General features: G+C 44.7%; 1 protein-coding gene across 1 annotated transcript in view; it reads right to left on the minus strand.

Moving 5' to 3' along the window:
- Positions 1-27,644, minus strand: part of BTBD9 (BTB domain containing 9) — a gene marked incomplete at both ends in the record, with an annotated part of 383,151 nt that overhangs the window by 120,724 nt on the left and 234,783 nt on the right. Inside the window, one exon of the mRNA XM_080710958.1 lies at positions 24,126-24,235. Within this exon, the coding sequence (XP_080567084.1) occupies positions 24,126-24,235 (110 nt within the window). The remainder of the gene's footprint in view (positions 1-24,125; positions 24,236-27,644) is intronic.

The raw sequence follows: 27,644 nt of genomic DNA on the forward strand, positions 1-27,644 counted from the left end.
AGAACGTGCAACCTGGCACCTCCCACAGTCTAAAGCAGCCTCTATCGACTCTCTGGGTCGGAGACTCTGTGATAAAACCCAGTAAAGGAGTAGTGGGGTCTGAGATACTACTGACTCGAGATCCAGAACACCTTAAGGGAAGTCATAGTGACCCAAGGGAAGAACCCAGAGAAGGCACAAACATCGGAAATCATGGGAAAGAGGAATAATACTGGAGCAATTAATGCCCACAACCCCACAACATCAGAACCCGATAAAACTGAAAATCAGAGATTTCTAGAAGATCAAATCAGGAAAATAACTGTAGAAATAATAGAGGTGCTTCGAAAAGAACTCAGAGAGAGCCAAAAAGAGATAAAGGATGCAATTAATGAAGTAAAGGCCTCAATTCAAAGCACAAACAACTGATTAGAACACATGGAGAACAGAATCTCGCTCTTAGAAGATGATCATTCCAAAAATTAACTCATAGTTTCTAATCTAGGAAAAAATATCCGACAGCAGGAATCTGATATTGAAGAAATATTGGCCCATTTTAAGAGAGCTAACCTAAGAATAATTGGAATAGAGGAGGGAAAAGAAAGTGAAACCAAAGGGATCAACAATCTCTTCAAGGAAGTAATAGCAAAAAATTTTCCAAACATAGAGCAAGAGGTTGATACAAAGGTCCAGGAAACTTATAGAACTCCCTTTAGACAGGATCGGAGAAGAGGATCCCCATGCCACATCATTGTCAAAATGACCAATGTGGAAGCCAAGCAGAGAATCTTAAAGGCAACAAAAGCAAAGGGCCAAGTGACATTCAGAGGCAAACCAATTAGAATCACTCCAGACTTCCCAAACCAAGTTATGAGAGCCAGAAGGGCTTGGAGTAACATATTCCCAATTTTGAAAGAAAACAACTTCCAGCCAAAAATTTCCTACCCAGCAAAACTTTCTATCAAATTAGATGGAGAAATAAGAAGCTTCCATGACAAACAGAAACTGAAGGAATTTATGTCTTCAAAACCAGCACTAGAGAAAATACTCAAAGAGATTAACTACAAAGAAGAAATAGGTAACACACACCAGAACCAGAGAAACAAGAGTTTCCATCCAACAGACAATTAAGATTGGTTATCTCTGGAGATTCATTATTTATGTTAGTCTTTTACCTATCTCTAAAGGGTATTGTTTGCCTTTATTGTTGTTAATTTTTAGGATTTCTAGTTGGAATATTAATATACCTTCAGATATAGCAATTGGAAATATTTTATCCCATTCTATTAGTAACTGTTAACTCTGTTTACATTGTCTTTGGATATACAATTTTTTTATTTTTTATTTTTTAGGGAGTCTGTATACTCCTCTGTTGCCTGTGTCATTGAAATCATAACCAAGAAATCACTGCCAATTTCAATGTTGTGAGGTTTTATGACCCAGATTTTCTCCTAAAAGTTTATAGTCTTAAGATTTGTATTTAGGTCTATTATCTATTTTGAGTTAATATTTGTATATGGGATTAGGTAAGGGTCCAATTGTATTCTTTTCCATGTAATTATTATTTTTTAACAATATTTAGTTAAAAGATTTTTATTTCCACCACCAAATGTTCGTGGAAACCTTGTCAAAAATAACTTGACAATATAGGGAAGAATTTAGCTCTAGGCTTTTATTTAACTCCAATGGTTTATAGATCTGCCTTTAGAATAGTACTACACTGTTTCAATTATTGTAGCTTTATATGGTTTGAAATCAGAAAATATATATCTTCTAGCTTTGTTCTTTTTCAAGATCGTTTTGGGTACCTAGACTCCATATTCCATATTAGGATAGATTTTTTTTCTGAAAAATAAATATATAAATATATGATAGTTTCACCTAAAAAATAGAAAAAAATACTCTCTGGTAAGAAAGAAAGCAAAAAGAAATATTGAAATGTTATCTTTAAGTCATCAAAAGCTTGGTATCAGACAAATGAAACTGTTATGTGAGATTATCATTTTTAATTTTAGATAAATTGCCATAATACTAGATGTCAACTACTAAGCCAAGCATGGGAGGGAGGGATAGGGAGAGAATGGGGTGGGGATTGGGTGGGGGCTGACTGGGAAAAGTGTGCATGTATGTCTACAAAAGTATGTATCCTACTATGATGTATGAATACAGTGCACCAATAAAAAAATAAAAAATAAATAAAAAAAACAACAAAAAAACACACACACAGCTGTTATGTCTTAAAAGCTGTAAAAGAACAATAGGTAATTAGAGAACAAGCCCATCTTTCTTAGAAATTATCAGAAAGCTGTAAAACAATGTATTCTTCAAAATACTGGAACTTGGTTACATTAATTCCTAGTTTTACCTACCAGATTTTAAAAAATCACTTTTTAATCATATATTACATCATATCTCCAAAAAAAAAAAAAAAAGAAAAAGAAAAGAAAAGAAAAAGAAATCCTATCCGGTACCCATGGGCTGCAACTTTCAAGCTTCCCTTCCCACAGTGTCACCCACTGCCCCTGTGACTCTGCTCACACAGTTCCCAGAATCAAGCCGTGACCACCGCTGCACCTGCAGGGGAATGGAGAGGAACAACACAAGCTGGGCCTTCTGAATGCCAAAGCCATCTTAACCTTTGCAGCTTTTCCTGCTTCCTTCATTTTTTGGCCATTGTAATTAGTATTAACCTTGTATTCTGGTCATTCTTATACTAGACCAAATTTTTACATCACCAAGTCTGCCCGAATCACATCATGTCTTGAGATTATACTTTGCCAATGATGCTGGCTCCACTTTAGCCAAGGACAAGAAGTAGCACTCTCTAAACTTCAAATGTGCCCCCTGACCTCCAAAACATATGCAAATTTTCTAAAGCTACAGTGCTAATCACTTCAGAAGATATGACCTGCTTTCTACAAGAAATGAGAGGTTATTCTCAGGGACAGGGGTGAGGTGGGGGTGGGGACACCGAGTCTCAAACATGAAAGTTCATTAGGACCAGTGAATTCTCTCTCCTTAACTAAGGCCTTTGAAAAAAAAAAAAAAAACACACACATCCCAAAACTAACTGCATGGTTGACTTTTCTCTTGCTGTAGTTTTGTTGACAATCCTGTAATTTGAATGCTGGAGGTTTAGCTGAAAAGATCTTCAATTCAAAATGGCCTTGAAGAACCAAGCACCAGATGTTTAGCAACAGAAACTACCAAGTGTCAAAGAGGGATTCACTCTGCAGGCTAACTTGGAAACTGAGGACAAAGGTATCACTAGGTGCAAGAAGAAATATATCCCACATATCCAGCCCTGTTGGACTAAGAGGCACTATTTCATTGATCTCATCTTTTTTCCTTTTCTTTTCTCTGGACACAATCTGTAAGACAAAAAGACTCTACATATGTTCCCTAAGCACCCTGAGAAGTCATTCATACTGGTGAAAATGGAAAAATTACCCAACATACAAGTAATAATTGAAACTGGTTTTGCAAATTTTGAAACCCTTCTCTGCTCTCTCTCGTGCGCTCTCTCTCTCTCTCTCTCTCTCTCTCTCTCTCTCTCTCTCGCTGGGCATACTGGTGCACCCTTGAGATCCCAGTACTTGGGAGGCTGAGACAGGAGGATCACACAGGTTTGAAGCCAGCCTCAGCTACTTAGTGGGGCTCTCAGCAACTTAGTGAGACCCTATTTCCAAGAAAAAAATATGAACTAGGTCTGGGAGTAAAACTAAGAGGTAGAAAACCCCTGGATTCCATCCGCAGTACTACACACATGCACACACAAAGTTAACTTTTAATATAAGCTGGGTGGTTGGCCCTGACCCTGGGAGGGTAGGTTGGTGGGGCTCCCTTAGGCGTCCCCCCACCTGGAAGGCCCCAGTGGTCCAGGCCGCATGGCCCTGACCCTGGGCCAGTGGGCGGGTGTGGGTGGGGCACCCTTAGGAGACCCTCCTTCCACCTGGAAAGAAAGGAAAAAAATTTTTCATCGCTACCGAGTGCCTGATCCCACATCCTCCCCAAACCACAAATAATCTCTTCTCTTATTTAAAAAAAAGGGGGGGGGGACAAAAAAAGAAAAATATTCGAGAGGGGTTAAGATGTCCCCGGCGGCAGCTAGAATATTGGAGATGCAGGCAAAACATATCCATCTGAACTGGAACTTTTGGAAAAATTCCCCACGAAGGAGGACTGCTGCTTTTTTACATCATTAAGAATCCTGGACATCACCTGTAAGGAGAGAGTTTAGCGGAGACCTAGGAGGAAGGCGGTGGCGGTGGAGACTTGCATTTGGGAGAGGCAGACATCTGATCCAACCCACCCTGATCCTCTGAAGAAATCACCACAAAGGTCGACTGCTACTGTCACGCATGCTTAGGAACACTGGACATTATGCGGTATGGGAAAAGAGCTTGGGAAAGATTTGAAATGGTGGAGGCAGTAGCATTGGCAGCGGCAAGTACTCAGGGGAGGCAGAGATCTGATATAATACCCCTGGAACTTTTAAAGAAATTACCTCAGAGGCAGAATACTACCACCACGCACCCTTTGGAACGTGAGACAACCTGCTGGGTGAAGAGGGTGCTCGGATTAGAGCCTGCTGAGGGGTAAGGCCAGTCCCAGGGTCAGCGAGGCTGGGATCAGAGCCTGCCATGAGGCAAGGCCAGTGCTGGGGCCTCCGAGGCCAGTATCGGAGCCTGCAGAGGATTTGGGCTGGTGCCAGGGCCAGCGAGGCTGGGATCAGAACCTGCCGTGAGACAAGGCCGGTGCTAGGGCCAACGAGGTCGGGATTGGAGCCTGCCCTGAAGCAAGGCCTGTGCTGGGGCCTCCGAGGCCGGAATTGGAGCCTGTCAAGGGGTTTGGCCGGTGCTGGGGTCAGCGAGACCAGGATCGGAGCCAGCCATGAGGCAAGGCTGGTGTTGGGGCCTCCGAAGTCAGGACCGGAGCCAGCTAAGGCGTTAGGCTAGTGCCGGAGCCAGAGAGGCCAGGATGGGAGCCTGCCTCAAGGCAAGGTCAATGCTGACGCCTCCAAGACCGGGATCGGAGCCTGCCGAGGGGTTGGGCCAGTGCCGGGGCCATCGAGGCCAGGATCGGAGCTGGCTGTGAGGCAAGGCCAGTGCTGGGGCCTCCGAGGCCTGAATAGGAGCCTGCCAGAGGCTTTGGCCGGTGTAGGGGCCAGTGAGGCAGGGATCAGAGCCTGCCTTGAGGTATGGCCAGTGCTAGGGCCTCCGAGGCTGAGATCGTAGCCTGCTGAGGGGTGAGGTCAGTGCTGGGGCCAACAAAGCCTGGATCAGAGCCTGCCCTCAGGCAAGGTTGCTACTGAGGCCTCAGAGTCAGGGATCAGCGCCAGCCAAGCGGTTAGGCTGGTGCTGGGGCCAGCAAGGTTGGGATCGGAGCCTGTCGTGCGGCAAGACCAGTGCTGGGACCTACAAGGCCGGGATTGGACTCTGCGGAGGGGTTAGGCCGGTACCAGGGTCAGCGAGGCTGGGATCGGAGCCTCGCATGAGGTTAGGCCGGTGCTGGGGCCTCTGAGGCTGGGAGAGGAGCTTGTAATGTTTCTTTAAAATGCATTCGTGGAGAGCCAGGCGTGGTGGCAGGCACTTGTAATACCAGCATTTGGGAGGCTGAGACAGGAGGATCATGGTTTGTAGACAGGTGCAGGTACTTAGTGAGACCCTGTTTCAAAATAAAGACTAAAAAACAGAGCTAGGGTTGTAGCTCAGAGGTAGAATGTCCCTGGGTTCCACCCCGAGTACTACAAAATAATACATACATACATACATACATACATACATACATACATACATACACAAAATAAAATAAAATAAAAAATAAAATACATTAGTGGTGCTAGTGATGGTGGTAATTACCCGTAATCTCAATATTTGGGAAGTCAAGACAGGATGATTGCAGGTTTGAGGCCAGCCTCAGCAACTTAGAAAGACCCTGTTTCAAAATAAAAAATAAAAAGGGCTGAGAGTGTGGTTCAGAGGTGGAATGCCCTTTGGTTCCATCACCAGTATCACTAACACACACACACACACACACACACACACACACACACACACACAAGCATCAATGATGATAATATAGTATCAATAGTGAGGTGTTCAGCCGGGCATGGTGGCACACGCTTGTAATCCCCGCACTTGGGAGGCTGAGACAGGAGAATCACACAGGTTCGAAGCCAGCCTCAGCTACTTAGTGAGGCTCTCAGTAACTTAGTGAGACCCTGTTTCCAAAAATAGGCCTGGGAGTATAGCCTGGAGGTAGAAAGCCTCTGGGTTCTACCCACAATACCACACACACACACACACACACACACACACACACACACACAAAATAGTGAGGTGTTCAAATGTTAAATGGGTCTCTGGATGTCATAGAAAGTGCCCCAAGGAGACCTGTGGCAAGAATTTTTCTAACTCTACTTTGGGAGAACCTTCTGCTGTAGCCTTCAGAGACAGAGACAAACAGGTTAGATATAACACCAAATCTCAGATATCTTAGCACTCATACTCCCTTCTCAAGGAAGTAGGACTGGACTTAAAAAAAAAAAACCACATGGGTAAAGGTAATGGGAACTTCTGAACACCTGGCTCAGAATTGAGAACGCTTATCAAATTCTAGATGCCTGAGAAGCAGCCTGCCTCTGGGCCCCTTGCTCCAGCCTGAGGCAGCAGCCCAGGGCTGTGGCATGACTGAGGTGCCACCTCTGGAGGGGTAACCTCAGGGTCCTGGGGGAACCTGGCTATGCAGCTTCAATGCAGTGTGCTGAAATGACTTCACTCCTACTCTGCCGTAAAGCAGCTACCAGAAAAACACCTGACAGAACCCACCAATTACACTATCTCCTGGAGGCCACGGTTACTCTAGGCTGAGGAAACAGAATCAGTCTGCAGTTTTCAGTATATTTACAGAGAGTTATAAAAAAGACTTGTATTAAATGCAATAAAAGGCAACTTACAAAGAGCTCTCCTACTGTCTTCAGTTCTCTCAGTAGTGAACACTGAGATTTTAGGGAGAAAATAAAAAATCAATACCATATTTTTAAATGGCACTTATATTTTTTTGTATATGCCTCTGTTAAGAACGGTCTTATCTCAGCATTCTAGTGCCTTCTATCAAGTCTCTATCCTCTAAGTCTGAAGGGGGAAATGGTCACCTCTCCCTTCCTACCTTCTCTGGGGTCACTGGAGAAGGCAGCAGCCTGGGAAGCCAGCCTAGAGAGCCGACCTTGCTTCTGTGAACAGCACCCTTGCAATCTCCAGGAGCCCTTTAACCATTCCTGGCTCGGTCTCTTCACCTCTAAAACTGAGTGAACCCTTCTGCTTCTTTCCTTTTTATGAACATTGACAACTAAGAGATAAGATTTACAAAGGTGAGTTTCAGAGAAACAAGATCCAGGCTTGGCACTCCTCAGCCATAGAGAGCCAGGCTTCCCACGTGGAACAGGTTGGTAGGACCAACATTTCAGAAATCTGAGTTGTACACAAGAAGGGAGACTTATTTTCATAAGCCACCTTGTAATTGTAAAATGATAGGGGCAAAGGATGGAAGAGCCAATAACAATTCTACTGACCTGCAAAAAACTATTAACACCTGCTAGTATAATATGCAGCCAGCAGTTCCAGAATAGCCGAGAAAGCAGCTCCTTCGGGTCGATACTTGCTGGGGACAGCAATTTCTAACCTACTGAATCAGATCAAGATCATCTGTGTCATTAGATCAAAGGCCTCTTTGTGCCAGTGCACAGTGGCCAAAGGTATCTCTTCATTCAACAAAAGGGTCTACTCACAGCTCCCTCCAGGAAAGCCAAGTATTTTTGGTTTCAGAAGCTTTCTTAATGGAAGGAGCAAATCAAAACACATTAAAAAATCACAGACACAAATGGTTATAATTTATTAGTGAGACTAAGAGTGAAAATGGCATGTTGCTGCCCTGCTTTCTTGGGAGGATACATGCGGGAGGGGAGAGGAAGAGAGAGGAAAGGCTCCCTGCAGTATTCAGACAGTCTTCAAATGCTCCTAATTTCCTTAGGGTGTGCTCACTGCCAAGCTGACAGATGTTGCAGGAAAACCTGTTCTACTCTGAAGAAAGGCTAACCTTTCAAGAGTGGAAGAGGGAGAGGTAGCCCATCGTCTCGGTGAAAAGATGACATTAAACTGGACAGCACCACCCTTGGCCTGCTGCATCTCTGAGAGGTGGTGACGATCCTGCCAAAGAGACTTGTCCCAGGAGAAACCTACCTCACCACAGCTTTCCTTGCCGTGGGTGAAGATTAGTTTTTTAACTACATATTGGAATGCACTAGACAAGCAAATAATTATTATTACTTTTGAAACCACGATTCCAAGACGCAAGGTGAATATCATTCGTGCCCTCAGGGACGGTGTGGATATGACGAATATGCTGTGTGTACTCTGTTTACCCACGCTTTCCCCCATTCATTCTCTCAGGTGTATGTGGGGCGGGGAGGGGGGAAGAGAGAGGTTTTCCAGAGCAGAGTGTCAATTCTTTCTTCCTTTTTTTGTTTTTGTGATACTGGGCATGGAACCCAGGGGCATCTACCTCTGAGCTCCACCTCCAGCCCTATTTTTTATTCTTTGTTTTGAAACAGGGTCTCACTGAGTTGCAAAGGGCCTCACTGAGTAGCTGAGGCTGGCCACGAACCTGGATCCTCCTGTCTCAGCCTCCCAAATGCTCGGATTCCAAGCGTGCACCACAAAGTATGAATTTTTGCACCGCAGACTTCCCAACTTCATGTAAACTTACGCAGCTCTTCTGCTTGCTCAGTCCTTGACATTTCCTAAAGAAAGTCTCCAATTGAGGATTCAAAAGCTAAGTACTATTTACGATACAAAATGGTAGTTTTGTAAAGCCCTGACCCTTTTCCACAAATAAAAAGAACGCAAGCACATTAAAGCTTTCTTGTTTAAGAACTTCAGCCTGAAGCCGGGCGTGGTGGCGCACACTTGAAATCCCAGCATTCGGGAGGCTGAGCCCCGGAGGATTGCAGTTTGCGGACAGCCTCAGCTAATTAGTGAGGCCCTCTACAACTCAGTGAGACCCGGTTTCAAAATAAAGAATAAAAAATAGGGCAGGGGGTGTAGCTTGGAGGTCGAATGGCCCTGGGTTCCATCCCCAGATCTGCACGCGCGTACACACACACACACACACACACACACACACACACAGAACAAGAACCTCAGCCTGAGCCAGGCATAGTGACGCACACTTGTAATCCCTGTGCTTGGGAGGCTGAGACAGGAGGATCGCACAGGTTCAAAGTCAGCCTCAGCTACTGAGTGAGGCTCTCAGTAACAACGAGACCTGCTTACAAATAAAATATAAAACAGGTCTGGGAGTGTAGCTGGAGGTAGAAAGCCCCTGGGTTCCACCCCAAGTATAGAAGAAGAAGAAGAAGAAGAAGAAGAAGAAGGAGAAGGAGAAGGAGAAGGAGAAGAAGAAGAAGAAGAAGAAGAAGAAGAAGAAGAAGAAGAAGAAGAGGAAGGAGGAGGAGGAGGAGGAGGAGGAGGAGGAGGAGGAGGAGGCGGCGGCGGCGGCGGCGGCGGCGGTGGCGGCGGCGGTGGCAGCTCATCCTGTAAGTGCTGCAAAATCGCTATTCTATTCTGGCTGGCAAGACTGGGGTGAGCAGGGAGGGGAAGCCGAGCCTCATCCCTTCTGCATAGCTGCCTTTGTCCTCCTGAAGAGCCTGCATCTCCTCTACCTAAAGCCACATCTTCCATTCCCAGTTCTAAACCTCCACTCAAGGATCCACACGCTCGCTCACTAATGTGACCATTAGTCATTTCTTTCTGTGCCCCACTTACACCCAGTGTTTTTGTCAGCTCTGATGAGGGGTGAGTCACCTAATGTCTTCTTGCGAAAGGCAGATTAACTAGTCTATCCATTTAAAGATTAACGGTAATGTGCCATAAGGAAAATTATACCCCAGCATGAAACTCTGCAATTGGGGAACCATTTTATAGGATCACATTCATTCATATCAATTATCTTGTTTATCAAAGACAAAGAAACAGCAATTGGTAGTGAAAAGGTACAGAGTGCACAGTGAGCAGTAACCAGGTCGCAGCCTCCCAGAGGCCAACGGCTTCTCTCCACTTCGCTTTGGTTTACAGCGTCTGTTTTTTAACTCTCTTCACGTTAACTGTGAGATGTCAAAAGCACGCAGTTAATTGTTTATTATACAAAGTGTCACAAATGAAAAACACTGAGATATAAAATTATTATAACTGATCTACCACAAGAACTGCCTTTTAGCTTTTACGGCTTGTTTGTCGCTCTCTGGATCAGCTTGATGGCCATTATGCACACTGAGTATGCCAGGCAGTTACTGTCTGACGAGTATACACTGTGTCTTCAGCCAATTGAAAAACAAAATTAACATGATATGAAAATTACTATCATGTTTTAAAGAAATATGTATTCAGAAGAACGGGGGACGTCTGAATAGATATGTCATGTGTTCAGATTTTATTCCAACTGAGGTTGAGATTTCAGAGACTCAGGATGCAAAGCGTATAGAAGGTATTTAAACTAACAAGACTGAGTATGCCCTGCCCAAGTCCTCTAAAGCCGCTGCGTATACCCCCAAATCTCAGAAGCAAGAACATATCAGCCTAAGATATTTACAGAGATCAAATCCATTTCCTCTGCTGCCCATTATTCTTTTTGGTACTTAGAGATTGAACCCAGGAGTGTTCTACCACTGAGATACACCCCAGACCTATTTACTTTTTATTTTAAAACAGGCTCTCACTAAGTTGCACAGGACTCAAGCCTGTGATCCTTGTGTCAGTCTCCCAATTACTAGGATTACAACTGTGCACCACTAAGCCCAGCTCCACTATTCTTTGCTTTTTCTCTTTCTTTTCTTTCTTTCTCTCTTTCTCTCTTTCTCTCTTTCTCTCTTTCTTTCTTTCTTCTTTCTTTTTTTGTAGTACCAGGGATGCAACCCAGGGACACTGTACCTCCAAGCTAAACCCCAGCCTTTTTTTTTTTTTTTTTTTTAGTCTTTTTATTTTTGAAACAGGGTCTCACTGAGTTGTGGTGGTCCTCGGTAAGTAGCTGAGCCTGTCTGCAAACCGAATGCTGGGATTACAGATCTGCGCCACCACACCCGGCTTCCAGCTTCACTATTCTAATCTTGCCAAAGTTGCCCCACTGGCAATCTCCTTGTCTTTGGCCTCAAATAATTCAATTTTCCTCTGGAGCCATAAAACTTGGACAAGAGGGAAGAAGGATGTATTTATTTTTTATTTTTGGTGGTACTGGGGTTCCTGGAAACCCTTCTACCTCCGGGCTACACTCCCAGACCTATGTTATACTTTTTTATTTGGAAATAGGGTCTCTTAAGCCAGAGCGGCTGGCTTCGAACCCGGGCAAGGATTACAAGTGTGCGCCACCACGCCCAGTGGGAAGAAGGATTTAGCATGAGAGAAGGAGGGAGCAAGAACAAAACAAGACAGTGCGTTTCTATGGGAAGAGTGGCAAAGTCCAGAGAATTAGGTGAGGGCGAGAGTAGGCACCCCCTATTCTATCATATACAACTTGTGTATTGAAGTTCTGTGGCTAACACTGAATAAAACAAATGAATGGATGGTAATAGGTATCAGCTGACCATGGAAGGGGCTTTCAGCTACCACGGCACATGAAGGACACATAACCACTGTCTGCAGAAGGTGACCTCCCTCTGGCATCACTGGGGTCTTGGGTATGTATTAATTTGACTGGATAATCCATACACCCACACAGTGAGATAAAACCTATAGGGATGGGAGCTTACCAAATCACCAAATTTAGTATTAGAAGAAAGCTTCAAAGACAACTTAGTAAAAGAAATCATTTCTATCTTAGCACACACTAATCCAGAAAACACAAAAAAGAAGCTGTTTAAGCCATTTTAATGTTGTTTTGTTTGTAGAAAACTTAAGAGACGGGGCAAGAAAATTAGTGTATGAGCCCATTCTATTTAAGAAAACAGATGCAAAAATACTAAAATAAATGTTAGCCAACCAAGTTCATTAATTATTTAGAAAATACATTGTGTCCAAGTAGCAAGAGTCCTCAAATGCAAGCTTATCATTAAAACACCCATCCTTTCAGCAAATTAAAGGGGGGAAAGCCAGTGACTTTGAGCATGGGGATGTTCCAGAAGGCCACTCTGGCTATAATGAGAACAATGAAAGAGAACGGAGTGACCCCCCGTAGACAGTAGCAGTACTGGTAAGAAACTGACTAGGCGTCCGGCCTGGTGGAGCATGCTGAGACTAGAGGATCACAGGTTTGCAGACAGCCTCAGCAACTCAGCAAGACCCTGAAATAGGGGCATTCCATTCATCCATCATTTATTGAGGATCAAATTTTCAAGTGTTGGGTGTACAACAGTGCACAAAACAAACCAAATCAAACAGTGTGAAAAAATATATAATTACAAATGAAAGTAAGTTCTCTGAAGAAAATATCCCAGATCTATCAGCATTATGAAGAAACTTTACCTAGTCTGAGAGTAAAGTATCAGGGAAAAAGATGTGATACGAGGTGAAATTTAAAGAATAGGAAGACACCTAGTAAAAGGGGTGGGGTTTGATGAGGTGCAGGTAAGAATGCAGAAAGCGTCAGAAGCCTTCCAGAGGGAACAGAAAGTATAAAGGCCCTGTGGTCTCTAGAAATAGAACAAAGTCGTGCCCGCTCTGAATATAGAGAGCCAGATGAAGCAAATACACAGCTGTCAATTATGCAGGGCCCAGGGAGCCACGGTGAAGATGCTGAATTTGCCCTAAGGGCAGTGGACAGTGCCTGAGTGGTTCTGACGAGCTCACTCCTACTGGAGTGTGAGGATGAACACTGCGAGGGGCTGGAGAGGGGCGGGGAGCCAGTGAGTGGACAGCAATGACGACTAGGGTGGCAGCAGGAGCGGTGACAAGGGCAAGCCCGATCATCTGGAATACGCTAACAATATAAGTTATTTCTCTAATGTAAAAATATTTCAGAACCGGGCATGGTGGTGCACTCTTGGAATCCCAGCATTCAGGAGGCTGAGACCAGAGGATTGCAGTTCGCGGACAGCCTCAGCTACTTAGTGAGGCCCTCTGCAACTCAGTGAGACCCGGTTTCAAAATAAAGAATAAAAAATAGGGCTGGAGGTGTAGCTTGGAAGTCGAATGCCCCTGGGTTCCATCCCCAGACCTGCGGGGTACGTGCGTGTGCGTGTGCGTGTGCGTGTGTGTGTATTTTTGTTTACATATACCCAATGTGAGGTTTTTTTTTTTTTTTTTTTTTTTTTTGCAGGTCTGAGGATAGAACACAGGAGCATTCGACCTTGAGCTACACCCCCTGCCCTATTTTTTATTCTTTTTAATTTGAAACAGGGTCTCACTAAGTTGTGGAGGGCCTTACTAAGTAGCTGAGGCTGTCCACGAACTGCGATCCTCCGATCTCAGCCTCCCAAATGCTGGGATTACAAGTGTGCACCACCACGCCCAGCTGCCCACTGAGGTTTTATTGAGATGTGCCGCCAATTCTAACAGGCATCTACTGAACATTAACAATCACATTAAGTCGTCAAGAATTACTGGGAAAAAGTATGATAATGCTCCCTAGGGTGACTGGTTCCCTGAGCCAGGAGGAAAGAAACAGAGTTTTAAATCTTTCCTAGGCCGGGCGTGGTGGCACACGCTTGTAATCCCCGCACTTGGGAGACTGAGACAGGAGGATCGCACGGATTCAAAGCCAGCCTCAGCTACTTAGTGAGGCTTTCAGCAACTTAGTGAGACCCTGTTTCCATATAAAATATAAAAAAGGTCTGGGAGGCCGGGTGTGGTGGTGCACACTTGTAATCCCCGCGCTTTGGAGGCGGAGACAGGAGGATCGCGCAGGTTCGAAGCCAGCCGTGCGCTGGCTTAGGAGACCCTATTTCCAAAATGAAAATGTAAAAATAGGTCTGGGAGTGTAGCCCCGAGGTAGAAGAGCTTCCAGGAACCCCAGTACCACCAAAAAAAAAAAAAAAAAAGGTCTGGGAGTATAGCCCGGAGGTAGAAAGCCTCTGGGTTCCTTCCCCAGTACCACCAAAAAAATAAACCTTTCCTAAACAATCATTTGCCACTAAAGACCACTGCTCTGCCTTCCAGGTCCTCTGGCCAGCAACCACAGGGTAGCTGCCCTTCAGGGCTGGGGCTATGGAGGGCACCATGTCCTCAGCTCCCCACAGCCTCAGAACCAGCCCACACTGCTGACAGGTCTGAACTAAGAACTCCATCAAGTTATATTTGGTATTTTACAGAATCATTTCCTGCAGACTCCAGTTCGAACATCTAGCACCTTCTGCACTTTTACATCTCACTTGAGTCCCTCACTTCTATACTCGCTTTATTACCATTTTAGTTGATTTCATCACAGCTTCATGGAAAACAACTTCACCAACGACCATTTCCTGTCGTTATGAGGGCAGAATTGCAGTAATCCCCTGCTTGAGCACTAGGCAGTTTTTATGATAATTTTACCACAGGTAATGTTGTGATTTTTAAGTACATTCTCTCTTGCAGCACTGTACTGATTCCTGTCCTTAAAAATATAAGTGTCTAATGCAGCCATAAAAGAAACATACCCATCTTCACAATATTAATGAGCCAATAAATTTAAAGACTGCCGCATCCCAGGCTGGCTCACTTACCAAGTTTCCACTCTCATGGGATCACTTCATTTTACTCAAATCAGTGACACACCCGAGTCCTGCTACCTGGGGTAACAAGGCAAGAGGGGCCACTGGTGTAAGGGTCCCATCCCAAACAACTTGTGCAGAGGTTTGACACAATTGCCTTTAAACCCTAAAGATGTTTGGTTCACAAAAGCAGAGCCTCATATCACTATTTTATTATATTTTTGGCGGTACTAGGGATAGAACCCAGGGACATTCTACCTCTGGGTTACATGCCCAGCCCTATTTTATTTTTTATTTTGTTTTTTGGTGGTAGTGGGGTTCCTGGAAGCCCTTCTACCTCCGGGCTACACTCCCAGACCTATTTTTACATTTTTTACTTGGAAACAGGGTCTCCTAAGCCAGCGCACGCGGCTGGCTTCAAACCTGCACGATCCTCCTGTCTCTGCCTCCCAAGCTTGGGAATTACAAGCCTGCGCCACCACGCCCGGCTTATTTTTTATTTTGAAAGAGGACCTCACTGAGTTGTGGAGGGCTTCACTAAGTTTCTGAGGCTGGCCTTGAACCCACAATCCTCCTGTCTCAGCCTTTTAAGTACTGAATTACAAGCTTGTGCCACCACACCCAGCTTCACATCACTATTTTATTTTTATTTTTTAGGTACTGGGGATTGGAACCAGGGACATTCTACCTCTGAGCTACTTCCCCAGACCCATTTTTAATTCCTTATCATGAAACACAGTCTCACTACGTTACGGACTTCACTAAGTAGATTAGGTTGGCCATGAGCCTGCAATCCTGTATCAGCCTCCCAAGTACTGGGATTATAAGTGTGCACTGCCATGCCCAACTCACTACCTTAATAAATAAGTGGCACTGCAATATCCAAAAGGCTACTGAAATCCTTCCTCCCATTTTCTTGTGTGAATGTGTGTGGGGGTGGAACTGGGGACGGAATCCATGGGCATTCTACCTCTTAGCTACACCCCCAGCCCTATTTTTTTTAATTCTTAATTTTGAAACAGGGTCTCATTAAGTAGCTGAGGCTGACCACGAACCTGTGATCCTCCTGTCTCAACCTCCCAAGTACTGGGATTACAAATGTGTGCCACCACACCCAGGTTCCTCCCATCTTAAACATCTTGCTTGAATCTACACTGAACTGACATGCAATGAATCGCACATATTTAAAGTCTATGATTTGATGAGTTTTAACATATTAGACAATGTGAAACTATCACTACAATTAATCACCCCTGACCTATGAATACTACCCCAGCACCCAGACTCAGCCAGCCATGGACATGACTACTGCTACACCGATGGACTCACTCAGTACATACACTTTTATTTGGCATTTTCATGCAGAGTCTTAACTGGAAAGGCTAATTAAAAGAAATGTGAGTACACAGCTGGCCACACACTACATTGCAGGCCCTGACTGACTGAGGATGTCATTTCTAGCACCACACTACCCATCCCTCACATGGGAGTTGTGTCCCATTTGTGTTTGAGAACACAGGCATCACAAAAAGGAAACAAACACGCAAACATTATGCATCACAGTGGGATATTTATGATAATTTTGTAAAGCTCTAAGCTCTTATGGGAAAATTAGGTTCTGTCTTCTGTAGGGAAAAGTGAGACACAAGCATCTGTGGCCCCCTCCCCTCCACCAGCTGCCCGTGGAGTACAAGGTGGTCCCTCGGATGCAGCTCTGGTGTGGAGTGTGTCAGAGGCAAGCCTTTGCACAAGCAGCCCATCTTTCCACGTGGGGACTGGCCTGATACGTCCATTCATTGGGAGATCTTGCCTGACACCATCCTCAGCTCAGATTGGTGCTTCTGTCCAGGGGTCCCATCACATCTGCTGAAGCCTCGCCATACACAACTTATTTTATGGCCCTAATGTCACTTTTGTTTAAGCCTTTTTCCTCCTTAGCTGGTATGATTCTCCAAAGTGGAAACTACACCCGTCTCTTTCTCTCTCCCCAGTGTCTAAAACATGTGACAGCCTCTTAATAAGTGTCTGCTTAAAGCCAAGTAATTTACAAAAGCTCAAGAAGTTACATTTCACTGACACTTAGAACCAGCCTTAATAACTGGTTAGAGAAGTCAGTCTGGGGGAAAAGCAGCCTCCTGGTCCAGCCCATCCCAGACTCACCAGTGAGTGTCACTGCGGATACTGCCTGCACTGAGGCCCAGAGGCGTCTCTGCTACCCTGGGAGGCTTGCTGTGGGCCATATTCCAACATCTTCAGCTAATGAAACCCCTCACTTGCAAGTTTCTGTTTCTGAAACAGGGGAACTTACTTTTCTAAACAGAGCTGTAAACACAAAAGTCACACTGCATCTCTAGTTCAGTGGATGCCAAAAGCCCTTCATAGCCCAGATTTTCAACTCTTTACTTTCCCAGAAACTTTACAGCATTTTGGACAAATGCTCAAAAGCACTTTTAAATGAGAGTCGCAAGTATAGACCACCTATTTCTACTTCTTGCCTTCAGCTCCTAGGAGGAAAATAAATGTCACCTATTTTTGTTGCTAGGTAAACAGCAGTTTTATTATGCTCTGCAAAACTTACTGGATTCAAGGCTCAGCTCAATGCACCATTCTTCATGAAGACTTAGCCTAGGGGGCAAGAAGCTATATGGGCTGCCTGAACTCCCAACTAAACATTTGGCCTTTCCTCATGTACTGTGTTTCTGTCAGCTGCTCTCCACACTGCCTACACTTCCAGCCTTGCCAGTTCTTGTCCAGCTACTTTGAACTGGATGGTGGGTTTCCTGCTGGAAGGAGACAGCGCACTGTCTTTTTGCCTTGTGCCAGTCTGTTTACTCTCAGCTCTGCTCTCCTTCCCTTGCTCTATACTGCATCTCACAAGGGAGACCTTTGCAAATACAGGTCCCAGACTCCCCTTACCACCATGGCCTATGATTTTACCAACAGAAAGACCTGGGGGATTGTCAAGATGGGAGGAAGGGAGAAAACACATTCTGTTCTGTCTGCGTCTGGTGGTACCTAGTACAGCAGATGAAAAGGACACCTCTGCTTCTATTCAGATGACACAGGTGTGGGTGCAGGAGGCGGAGAGTCCCACAGCCTCAGCAGCAGAGGCCGCACTTGCCCTACATTCACTGCCCTAGGTCAGTTACTTACTAAGAGCTGGAACAAAAAAGCCACCAGTCTTCCTTGAGGCTTCCTTTGTGGCCTAAAGGTGATCACAGGGTTTTCTTCCCATTTGCTGGATAGGTTAAAGGACCCTAAGTTTTGAGGTGGCAGTTCCCTGTTGTCGTTAATATGTCCTAAGCAGAGCAGGAGAACCAAAGACAAGGAGGAAGAACCTCATGAGAGCTTATCTTTTCCAGAGGATCCAGGAGGCTGTAATAAGGAAACCAGATCCCTGTCGTGCTGAGTACCACACTCTGGCATCACCGCTGAGCCTACTGCTCACCCAGGTCTGACACAAGCACATTCTGTATTCATTTAGAAGCACTGTAAGAAAAGAGCTATTTTATTTTATTTAACTTCTGTGGTATTGAGGACTGAACCCAGAGACATTCTACCTCCAAACTAAGCCCCCAGCCTGATTCTTTGTCTTATTTGAAAACAAGGTCTCACTAGGTTGCTGAGGGACTTTGCTATGTTACCGAGGCTGGCTTTGTGGAGGCTGGCTTTGAACCTGTGATCCTCCTGTCTTAGCTTTCCAAGTACTTGGATAACAAGGATGTGCCACCACACCCAGTTGAAAAGAGCTTTATTAAAAAGAAATGCAGGGGGCACGCCGGACCCCGGAACAGCCGGGGCCCGGGTCACAGGACTCTGGTCCCCGGGCCGGACCGCACAGAGCACACCAGACCCCTGGAGAAACCAGGCCCAGTCGTAAGACCCTGGGTCCCGGGCAGGGGTCGGGCAGGGCACGCCGGACCCTGGAAGAGCCGGGGCCTGGGTCGCAGGACTCTGGGCCCTAGGCGGAGTAGTGCGGAGCACACTGGACCCTTGGGGAAAACGGGCTGGGTCACAGTGCTACTGAGTGCCTGATCCCACTACCTCCTCAAACCACACATACTGTCTTCTCTTATTTAAAAAAAAAAAAAAAAGGAAAAAAAAAAGAAAAATATCGGAGAGGGATCAAGAAGGCCGTGGCAGATGCCAGGATACTGGAGATGCAGACAAAACTTATCCAAATGAACTGGAACTTTTGGAAAAATTCTCCGTGAAGGAGGACTGCTTCTTCTCTACATTGCTAAGAATCTTGGACATCACCTATAAGGAGAGAGTTTAGCGGAGACCAAGGAGAAAGGCGGTGTTGAAAGTGGTCCCCGCGATGGCGGTGGAGACTTGTATTCAGGAGAAGCAGAAATCGGATCCTACCAACCTTATTTTTTTTTTTTTTTGAGAAATTACACAAATGTTGAATGCTACCGTCGCACATTCTTAGGAACACTGGACAACATTCACAGTGGAAAAAGAGCTTGGGAAAGATTTGAAATGGTGGAGGCAGTGGCAATGGCAGTGGCACCAGTACTCAGGGGAGGCAGAGATCTGATGCATTACACCTGGAACCTTTGAAGTAATAACCCCAGAGGCAGAATGCTACCACCACGCACCCTCGAGAACGTGGGACAAATGGTGGGGCGAAGAGGGTGCTTGGATTGGAGCCTGCCGAGGGGTGAGGCTGGCGACGAACACAGCAAAGCTGGGATGGGAGCCTGCTGTGAGGCAAGGCCGGTGCTAGGGCCTTTGAGGACAGGATCGGAGCCTGCCGAGGGGTTAGGCTGGTGCCGGGGCCAGCAAGGCCGGGATCGGAGCTTACTGTGAGGCAAAGCCGGTGCTGGGGCCTCCGAGGCCAGGATCGGAGCCTGCCGAGGAATTAGGCCGGTGCTGCGGCCAGTGAGGCTGTCATCGGAGCCTGCCGTGAGGAAAGGCCGGTGCTGGGGCCTCCGAGGCCGGGATCGGAGCCTGCCAAGGGGTTAGGCTGGTTTCGGGGCCAGCGAGGCTGGGATCGGAGCCTGCCGTGAGGCAAGGCCGGTGCTGGCACCTCCGAGGCCGGGATAAGAGCCTGCCGAGGGGTTAGGCCGGTGCCGGGGCCAGCGAGGCCAGGATCGGTGCCTGCCGTGAGGAAAGGCCGGAGCTGGGCCCTCGGAGGCCGAGATCGGAGCCTGCGGAGGGGTTAGGGCGTTGCCAGGGCCAGCTGCTGACATTGGAGCCTTCCATGAGGCAAGGCCGCTACTGAGGCCTCCGAGACCGGGATCGGAGCTTGCCTTGAGGCTAGGCCGATGCTGGGGCCACCGAGGCTGGGATCGGAGCTTGTCTTGAGGCTAGGCCGGTGCTGTGGCCACCGAGGCCAGGATCGGAGCCAACTGAAGGGTTAGGCTGGTGTTGGGGCCAGCGAGACCAGACTCAGGCCTCCCGTGAGGCAAAGCCGCTGCTTGAGCCAGCGAGGTCTGGATCAGTCCACCGGGTAGGCAGGCCACTACTGGGGCCATCAAGAGTGGGATCGGTACTTGCAACGCGGCATGCACAGAGAAATATCACAGAAAATAAAAAACAGATGCTTCCCCTAATCAGCAATAACTAGGAGGAAAGGGGCAACAGGAAGTGGCCGAGCTATAGAAAGAGCCCTATAGTGAAGCAATTAAGATGACCAATCAGAGGGTATGGAATAGGGGAGGATGGAGCCTCTTTAAAAAGCAGGAGGTACATAAACAAATGTATCAAAGTTAATCACCAAACAAGCATGGGATGGAGGGAGGGGGAGGGAATGGGATGGGGGCTGGATGAGGGCTAATTGGATGATGTGTGCTTGTATATCCTCTCAAGTCTTGTATTCCAATGTGATGTATGATTACAATGCACCAATAAAAATAAATAAGAGAAATGCAAGCTGGGCGTGGTGGCACAGGCTTGTAAACCCAGCATTTGGGAGGCTGAGACAGGAGGATCATGGTTTGAGGACAGCTTCATCTACTTAGGCCCTCTGCAAATCCGTGAGAACGTTTCAAAATAAAGAATAAAAAAGAGGGCTGGGGGTGTAGCTCAGAGGTAGAGTGCCCCTGGGATCCATCCCCAGTCCTCAAAAAAAAAAAAAAAAAAAAAAAAAAAAAAAAAAAAGAAAAGAAAAGAAAAGAAAAAGAAGAAAAGAAAAGAGAAGAGAAAAGAAAAGAAAAGAAAAGAAAAGAAAAGAAAAGAAAAGAAAAGAAATGAAGCCGGGTGTGGTGGCGAATGCTTGTAGTCCCAGTACGTGGGAGGCTGAGACAGGAAGATAACAGGTTCAAATCCAGCCTCCACAATTTAGCGAAGCCCTGTACAACTTAGTGAGACCCTGTTTCCAAATAAGAAATAAACTCAGGCTGGGGATTTAGCCCAGAGGTAGAATGCCTCTGGATTCAATCACCAGTGCCACAAAAATAAGAAACTAAGCCAGGAGTGGTAGAGCACGCTTAATTCTGGTATTTGAGAGGCTGAGACAGGAGGATTGCGGTTCGCAGCCAATCTCAGCTACTTAGTGAGGCCCTCTGTACTCAGTGAGACCCTATAAAAAATAGATTCCTTTTTTTTTTTTTTTTTTTTTTGGTGGTACTGGGGTTCCTGGAAGCCCTTCTTCCTCCGGGCTACACTCCTAGACCTATTTTATATTTTTGAAACAGGGTCTCTTACGCCAGCGCGGCTGGCTTCGAACCTGCGCGATCCTCCTGTCTCCGCCTCCCAAGCGCGGGGATTACAAGCGTGCGCCACCACGCCCGGCTAGATTCCTATTTTTTAAGGAATAAAAAAATAGGGCTGTGGGTATAGCTTGGAGGTAGAAAGCCCCTGGGTTCCATCCCTACTACTGCAAATAAAAAAAAAAGAAAGAAAGAAAAAGACTAAATAAATAAATACAATGGCCCTGCAACATATGAAATGATGTTCAATTTTTTCCATAAGAGAAATGCAGTTGGAACTACACTGAGAAGCCATTGTTTACCTATCATACTGGCAAAAATCCAGAAGTTTAAAAATATGCCCCCTTGGCAAGGCTGTGGGGGAAGCAATTTTTATCATATAGCACCAGCGTGAATATAAAAATGGCTACCATCTCAGCTGGGCGCAGTAGTGCAGATCTGTAATCCCAGTACTTGGGAGGTTGAGATAGAAGGGTCCCGGGTCTGAGAGCAACCTCAGCAACTTAGCAATATCCTGTTTCAAACAGAAATAAAAATGGCTGGGGTGCAGGCTGAAGGTGGACTGCTCCTGGGTTCAATCTCCAGTACCCCCTCCCCCAAAGGGTATCAACACTATGAAAGTGAATTTGGCAATATCCAGCAAAATTTTATGTGCATTTACCCTTTGATCACTCAATCCCTTTTTGAGGATTCTATCTCAAAGATATACTGGCAAAAATGGGGAAAGATTTATGTACAAGGCAATAGTACTATCAATAGTAGAAGACTGAAAACAATCCAAATGGCTCATTGATGAAGAACTGATTCAAGAAATAATATTACAGCTACTGACTGCCATGTAGCTACAAAAAGAAAGAACTATCTTTCTACATAGCTGGTGCCAGAATAAGTGTTATAAAGAGAACAGCAAGGGAAGAAAAGCATGCAGAGTATATAGCATGTTACCAATTATTTCAGGATAGAGGGGTACAAAATATCAACATATATTTAAGTGCATTTCATTCTTGTTATCGTCTCTTATGCCAGAAGGGCCCATTTCTGTGATAAGAACAGTGTCCACAAACCTATTCTTCCTGCAAAAATAAGGAGGTCTGATTTAAGCAGATGGCCTCTTCTAAGCAGCATGCTCAACAGTGCAGTACATGGGGCTGAAAGGAGTAACCCTATGCGAGCCCTCCTGTGAACGTGAAGGATCTTGGTTTCTGAGATCTTTCTCAGTGAGGACTCTCCTGACTGCACAATAATCTCATGTGCAGTGAGGACTTTGGACTATAGAAGAAAGTGGGCATCAGGAAAAGGAGCCCCCTCCTACCCTCTGTTGCCACAAACCCATACAGCCTATAGAACTAAACTACAGGCATGTACCACCACTTGGAAAGGTGGTACACACCTATAATTGCAATACCAGGGATGCTGAGAGGAAGAATGCAGGTTTGAGACCAGTACACAGTGACTTAACAAGATCCTGTTTCAAAATAAAAAAGCTGGGAATGTAGTTCAGAGGTAGAACACTCCTGGGTTCAATCTCCAGTACCACCCTCCCCACACATACAGATTATACAATTAAAAATGGTAATGCAAGTTAATGTTTCAAACTTATAAACTTTCAAGTTACTTAAAAGTCACAAAAATAGCACTGATGTTTAATCTTAAAAATTTTATCTATACCAAAGTTAAAACTAAAATAATTGTTTTAGTAAAACCCAGCTCTACACATTGGAAAAATTCCCATTCTTGCTACTTCATTAATATTACCCTCTCAAATTCCCGTAAGTATAGGACACAGCAGGTATCAGGAACATTTTGGCTATGACTGTTCAAAGAATTAGTACACATTTTTGAGTTACACTCATCGTTCTCACCTTAGTTACTACCATGCTTTTAGGACCTGTGTCAATCTGAACGTATGTCCCAACATGGACAGGACTTGAAGAGGGACAGGAGAACTGAGTCCCTTTGTAAAGGTACAGAATTCTATTTTAGGTACTGCATGGCAGGGGTATCTATCCCCCCAACATATGGAGTTATTTTTCAAAGGGAGCAGCACAATAAAGGCACAGATTCAAGGATCTCATTAGTCTAACTAGGATTGTTACAAGAAGGGAGTAAAAAAACCTGTGTTCATAAAAAAAAAGAGAAGCAAGGTAGTAGTCTGGATAGGGAAAAGCCACCGATGATATCTCAAAACATCAAAACCTGGGTGGAATGTACACAATGCCCAGCTATGCACTGCCTAAAACAAATTCTAAACCAAACACAGGAGAAAACAAGCAAGTAATTAATCCAAAATTTAAAATGTCCCTTCAAAAGATAATCAAGGTAGCATTTCCTACCCAATAACTTGACTTTTGCAATGACAGTTCAGTCACTCTGGTCTTATTTAAGCTATAGGTAGACACTTTCTTAAGGTGAACTTGACTAAGCAGGGCAAATATGGACTGACACATTATGAAAAAAAAAATACCCATAGCTGAGCATACCATTCATATAAAATCAAAAGCTAACATGCCTTCTTGGCCCTAGAAAGTACAAGCATTTGAACAATATCAGACAAGATCCCTCCCCAATCTCAACTCCCATTAAATACAGAAAAGCCCTAACTACTAGTAAAATATTTATATTCTTTTCCTTTAAGTTTACTAGAATTAATATTTTGACTGCTTCTAAAAATGTAAACGTTCCCCTCTGTCACTCAGCCATAAGCCATAAAAATCACCCAGAACCCTTAGAGCTAATTCAGATTAATTAATGGAATAACAAAATAGTCAAAGACAAAGTGAGTATATACACAAAATTGTAATTGTAATACTTACCTATCAGTCCCTTCTCCAGAGTGAAGATTTTATTTGTAAACATACATTCAAAAGCCACAATGTGAAAAATTTTGTTTACTGTATTGTGAGTCCCAACTATTCGAATATACCTGAGGATAAAAAGAAAAGAAAATATGTCAGAAATGAGTTTCACCAGAGTCTAAGAGGAATAGGATAAGTTACCCCATTTAAACATACAGTGTATCAGGACATAGGCTAACGGACACATTAATTTGACTGAAGACCCTGAATCAGCTCCTAGGCTGGCTCCTACTGAATCTAGAATTGTAGCAAAATCAGGGATAAGTCACCTCCCAAATAATAAAGTAAAACTTAACTTTACCTAGAAAAGTCACACCAGGTACTGTTTAGTTCAACTACTGAATGTCAGTATAAGTATTTGTCCTTGAGACATTTACATTGGAGAACAGCGAACATCATCTACCCTTGCCTCATGGTTAGAAATGGATCCACGCACAAGTGCACACAAAAATAGGCAGAATCAAATGCTTCCAGCTCAGTAAATGATGTCATCACTGGAGACAAATGCATGAAATCAAGATTGCCTTCCTGTTTAAAAGGCAAAATTCAAATGAACTACTGGTAATCCCACACAACATCTTTTACTTTAGTGTTGCTCCTAAGTCCTCACAGGAAATTAAACCTAAATACTTACACACGCCAACTCCCACCCTCAATTGCTAGGAGGATTAATCTGCAGAGACAGCCAGCCTGCCCTGTTGGCTCCCTCCTGGCCACATGCATCTGGCATCAGCACATGGTGCAGCGTTTCACCAGGCCGGTCTTGAGCATCTTGGCCGGGAAAGCTTCATCTCCAACAAATAAGCATTAACCTTGAAGCATCTTGTTCCCTCTACTCTCCAACAACTCACAGGTTAATGAACATACCCTTCTGAGGATCACACGATTCCACAGGGAATATGCAGCATACTCCCTTACTTAAATCCAAAGGAAGAACCAGAAAACATAACTAGATTAACTACCAATGCTCGTCCAAATTATAAACTATGCACTCTGAAGGATGGGGCATATTAAAGGAACAGATTTCAATTAGAATATGACAGACTGGGCAAGGTCTTAGTAACATCCTCCCTTCGTATGTAAAAACAACCTTCTACTTATATGATAGAAAGTTCAGAGCTAACTGCTATTCACTAATTCAGTAATTTTCTTAGATTTTCCATCACTCCAAGTTAACTGTATAATATAAAAGCGATTTTAAAGTTCACATTAAGAGACTATATTTAGGGTTTGTATCATTGGCCATCTTCCCTCCTATATTCAAGCCTGAATCTCATGGCATTCCCGGTGCACTTCATTTAGCCATCTGCTCCCTGACAAGAGCTGATCACTCATGTTCATAACCAATATTAATGTCATCTCCTGGACTAGCTGTTCTGGGTGCTCAAACTCACTCTTCTGTGCTGAGAATCGGGGCAATTGCTACTCTTACCAGAGATCTCTGACTAAGCAGGAGGTTGGCTCTGACCTCTTCTCCCACTCAAGGCAGACATAAGGTGCTGCCTTTACTGAGTTCGTATAAGTGTGTTCAATTAATAATTTCTTAATGGTCTGAGTAGAACACATCATGTACTCTATTATGACTGGCATTGACAATCTCCCTGGTGTTTTCTGGAAGGGAAAGGGTGTGCTATATCTGGCCCATTGGCCAGAATCTAACTTTGTCTGTTTCTTTAAACCCACAGGAACTCAACCAGCAAAAAATTTGAGCTACACATGGCTAAGAGAGTCAAGTGCTGCTGTCTGCAACCTTGGTAGGAATGTGGTCTGGTGGAATTTGATCAGACCATTTTCCTATTCCCTGGGTTGGGTCTCTAACAAAGGAGAGAGCTCTCCTACTGTGCACAGTACAAGAGCAAGGAGATGACCAACAGAGCCTTTCCTCTTCAGCAATTCAAAAGGTTCAATATGGTCCAGGCTGACCTAAGGGGCTGCTGTAAAGGTACCTCCTTCCCTTTCTTTGTTTAGTAGAAACATTATATGAGATTGGGCTTTCTAACTTTAGATAATAGTCATTTCCCAAATTTTTCCTTGGTGCAAATGTTAGAAATGAGAGAAAATGTGCAGCCTTCCCCTGCCTTGCCCCAGCTATAGCAACTGAGAATTAAAAGTAATACTGGAATACATTTCACAGCCTTAACGGCAGTGTTTGTGATAACAAAGTAGTACAAATGGCTGGAAAAGCACTGAGAGATGCCTCCAGATAAAAAGTTCTATAAATGAAGATAATGTTATCTCTGCTGCATAATCCTGAGGTCAAATTAAGAATTCACCACTGTGTATCACAGTTCTTGATTAGCTTGCTCTATGTAATGCACATAACAAGCTTAATTATTCTAGTTCTACAATATACTTTCTAAGTCTCTGCAAAATTATAGCCTAACTTACAAAAATGGCATTAAGTTTTTACTCAAATACTATGTTTTAAAAAATGGTAATATAAAAGAAATGAGTGAGGTCCTATGGAAGAAAAGGAGGAGGGGAAGGTAGGAGGGTGTGGTGAGGAAGTGGAGGGGTAAGGGAGAATCCATGCTCCTTTTTCTCAAGCAAGAAGTAGAAAATATCCTGGGCTTTTCCTTATACTAAGATCTAGACTAGAAAGAGCAAATAGCTTTAACCCAGGGACTAACTTTGATGACTGGTGGAGGCACCGGGACTCTACATGAAATCTCTAGCAGCCCTGTCTAGCTCAGAGATCAGTGCCCTGGCCCCTGAGTGCTGGCTGGGGTGGGGGTAAAAAGAGAAACTAACCTTGATCACAAGCCTGTTTCCTTAAAGGAGCTCTTCAGAGCACCAAAGTTCAAAGAGAAGTTATTATTATCCAGAGTTGCTAAAACTCGGGGATAGAGATGGGGGAAGTTGGTTATCTCCCTCTCTCTCCATTTTCTTTTTTCTTTTTTTTTAGAAACAAAGCAAAACTTAGTCCTAACACCTAAACAGGAGCAGATATATTTTCTTTGTCCTAAGAGATTCCGAAAAGCAAAGAAGTAAAGGTGAAGATTTGCTTTCCCCGCTTTTCAGTGACATCTCTCCAGTCCACAGCCAGACTGATTTAACCTGGTGTTAAGGGCAATGACACAGTGGCTTCATCAGTGTGTAGGGAGCAGCACCACTGGAAATGATAGCAAACATCTTTCTTCTTTGAGTCCTCAACAGCACTCAAGACAGCTGAAGAAGGTGCTGGGGAAGCAGGTAGGCAGCAGATTGGCCAGTTTTGTGGAGGACAGTACTGTCCACGTGGAACCTGGACCAACGGTGCTTCGGCACTCTCCCAACCTATGCAAGCTGTCTTCACAGTGATGAAGGAGCCTGAGTCCTGAACACAATCCAGAACAGGATATTTCAATACTGAAGTGTCTTGGGGCTGTGAGACATAGGTCAGAGTCTGTCTTCTTTAATAAGGTAAAGCTTAAACTCTCCAAGGATAGCATGCTAAAACCAAAAGGCACTGTGGAGTTTCAAAACAGTGTGGGCTTT

Source organism: Muscardinus avellanarius (genome assembly GCF_963383645.1).
Source record: "Muscardinus avellanarius genome assembly, chromosome: 14".
Taxonomy (NCBI): Eukaryota; Metazoa; Chordata; class Mammalia; order Rodentia; family Gliridae; genus Muscardinus; species Muscardinus avellanarius.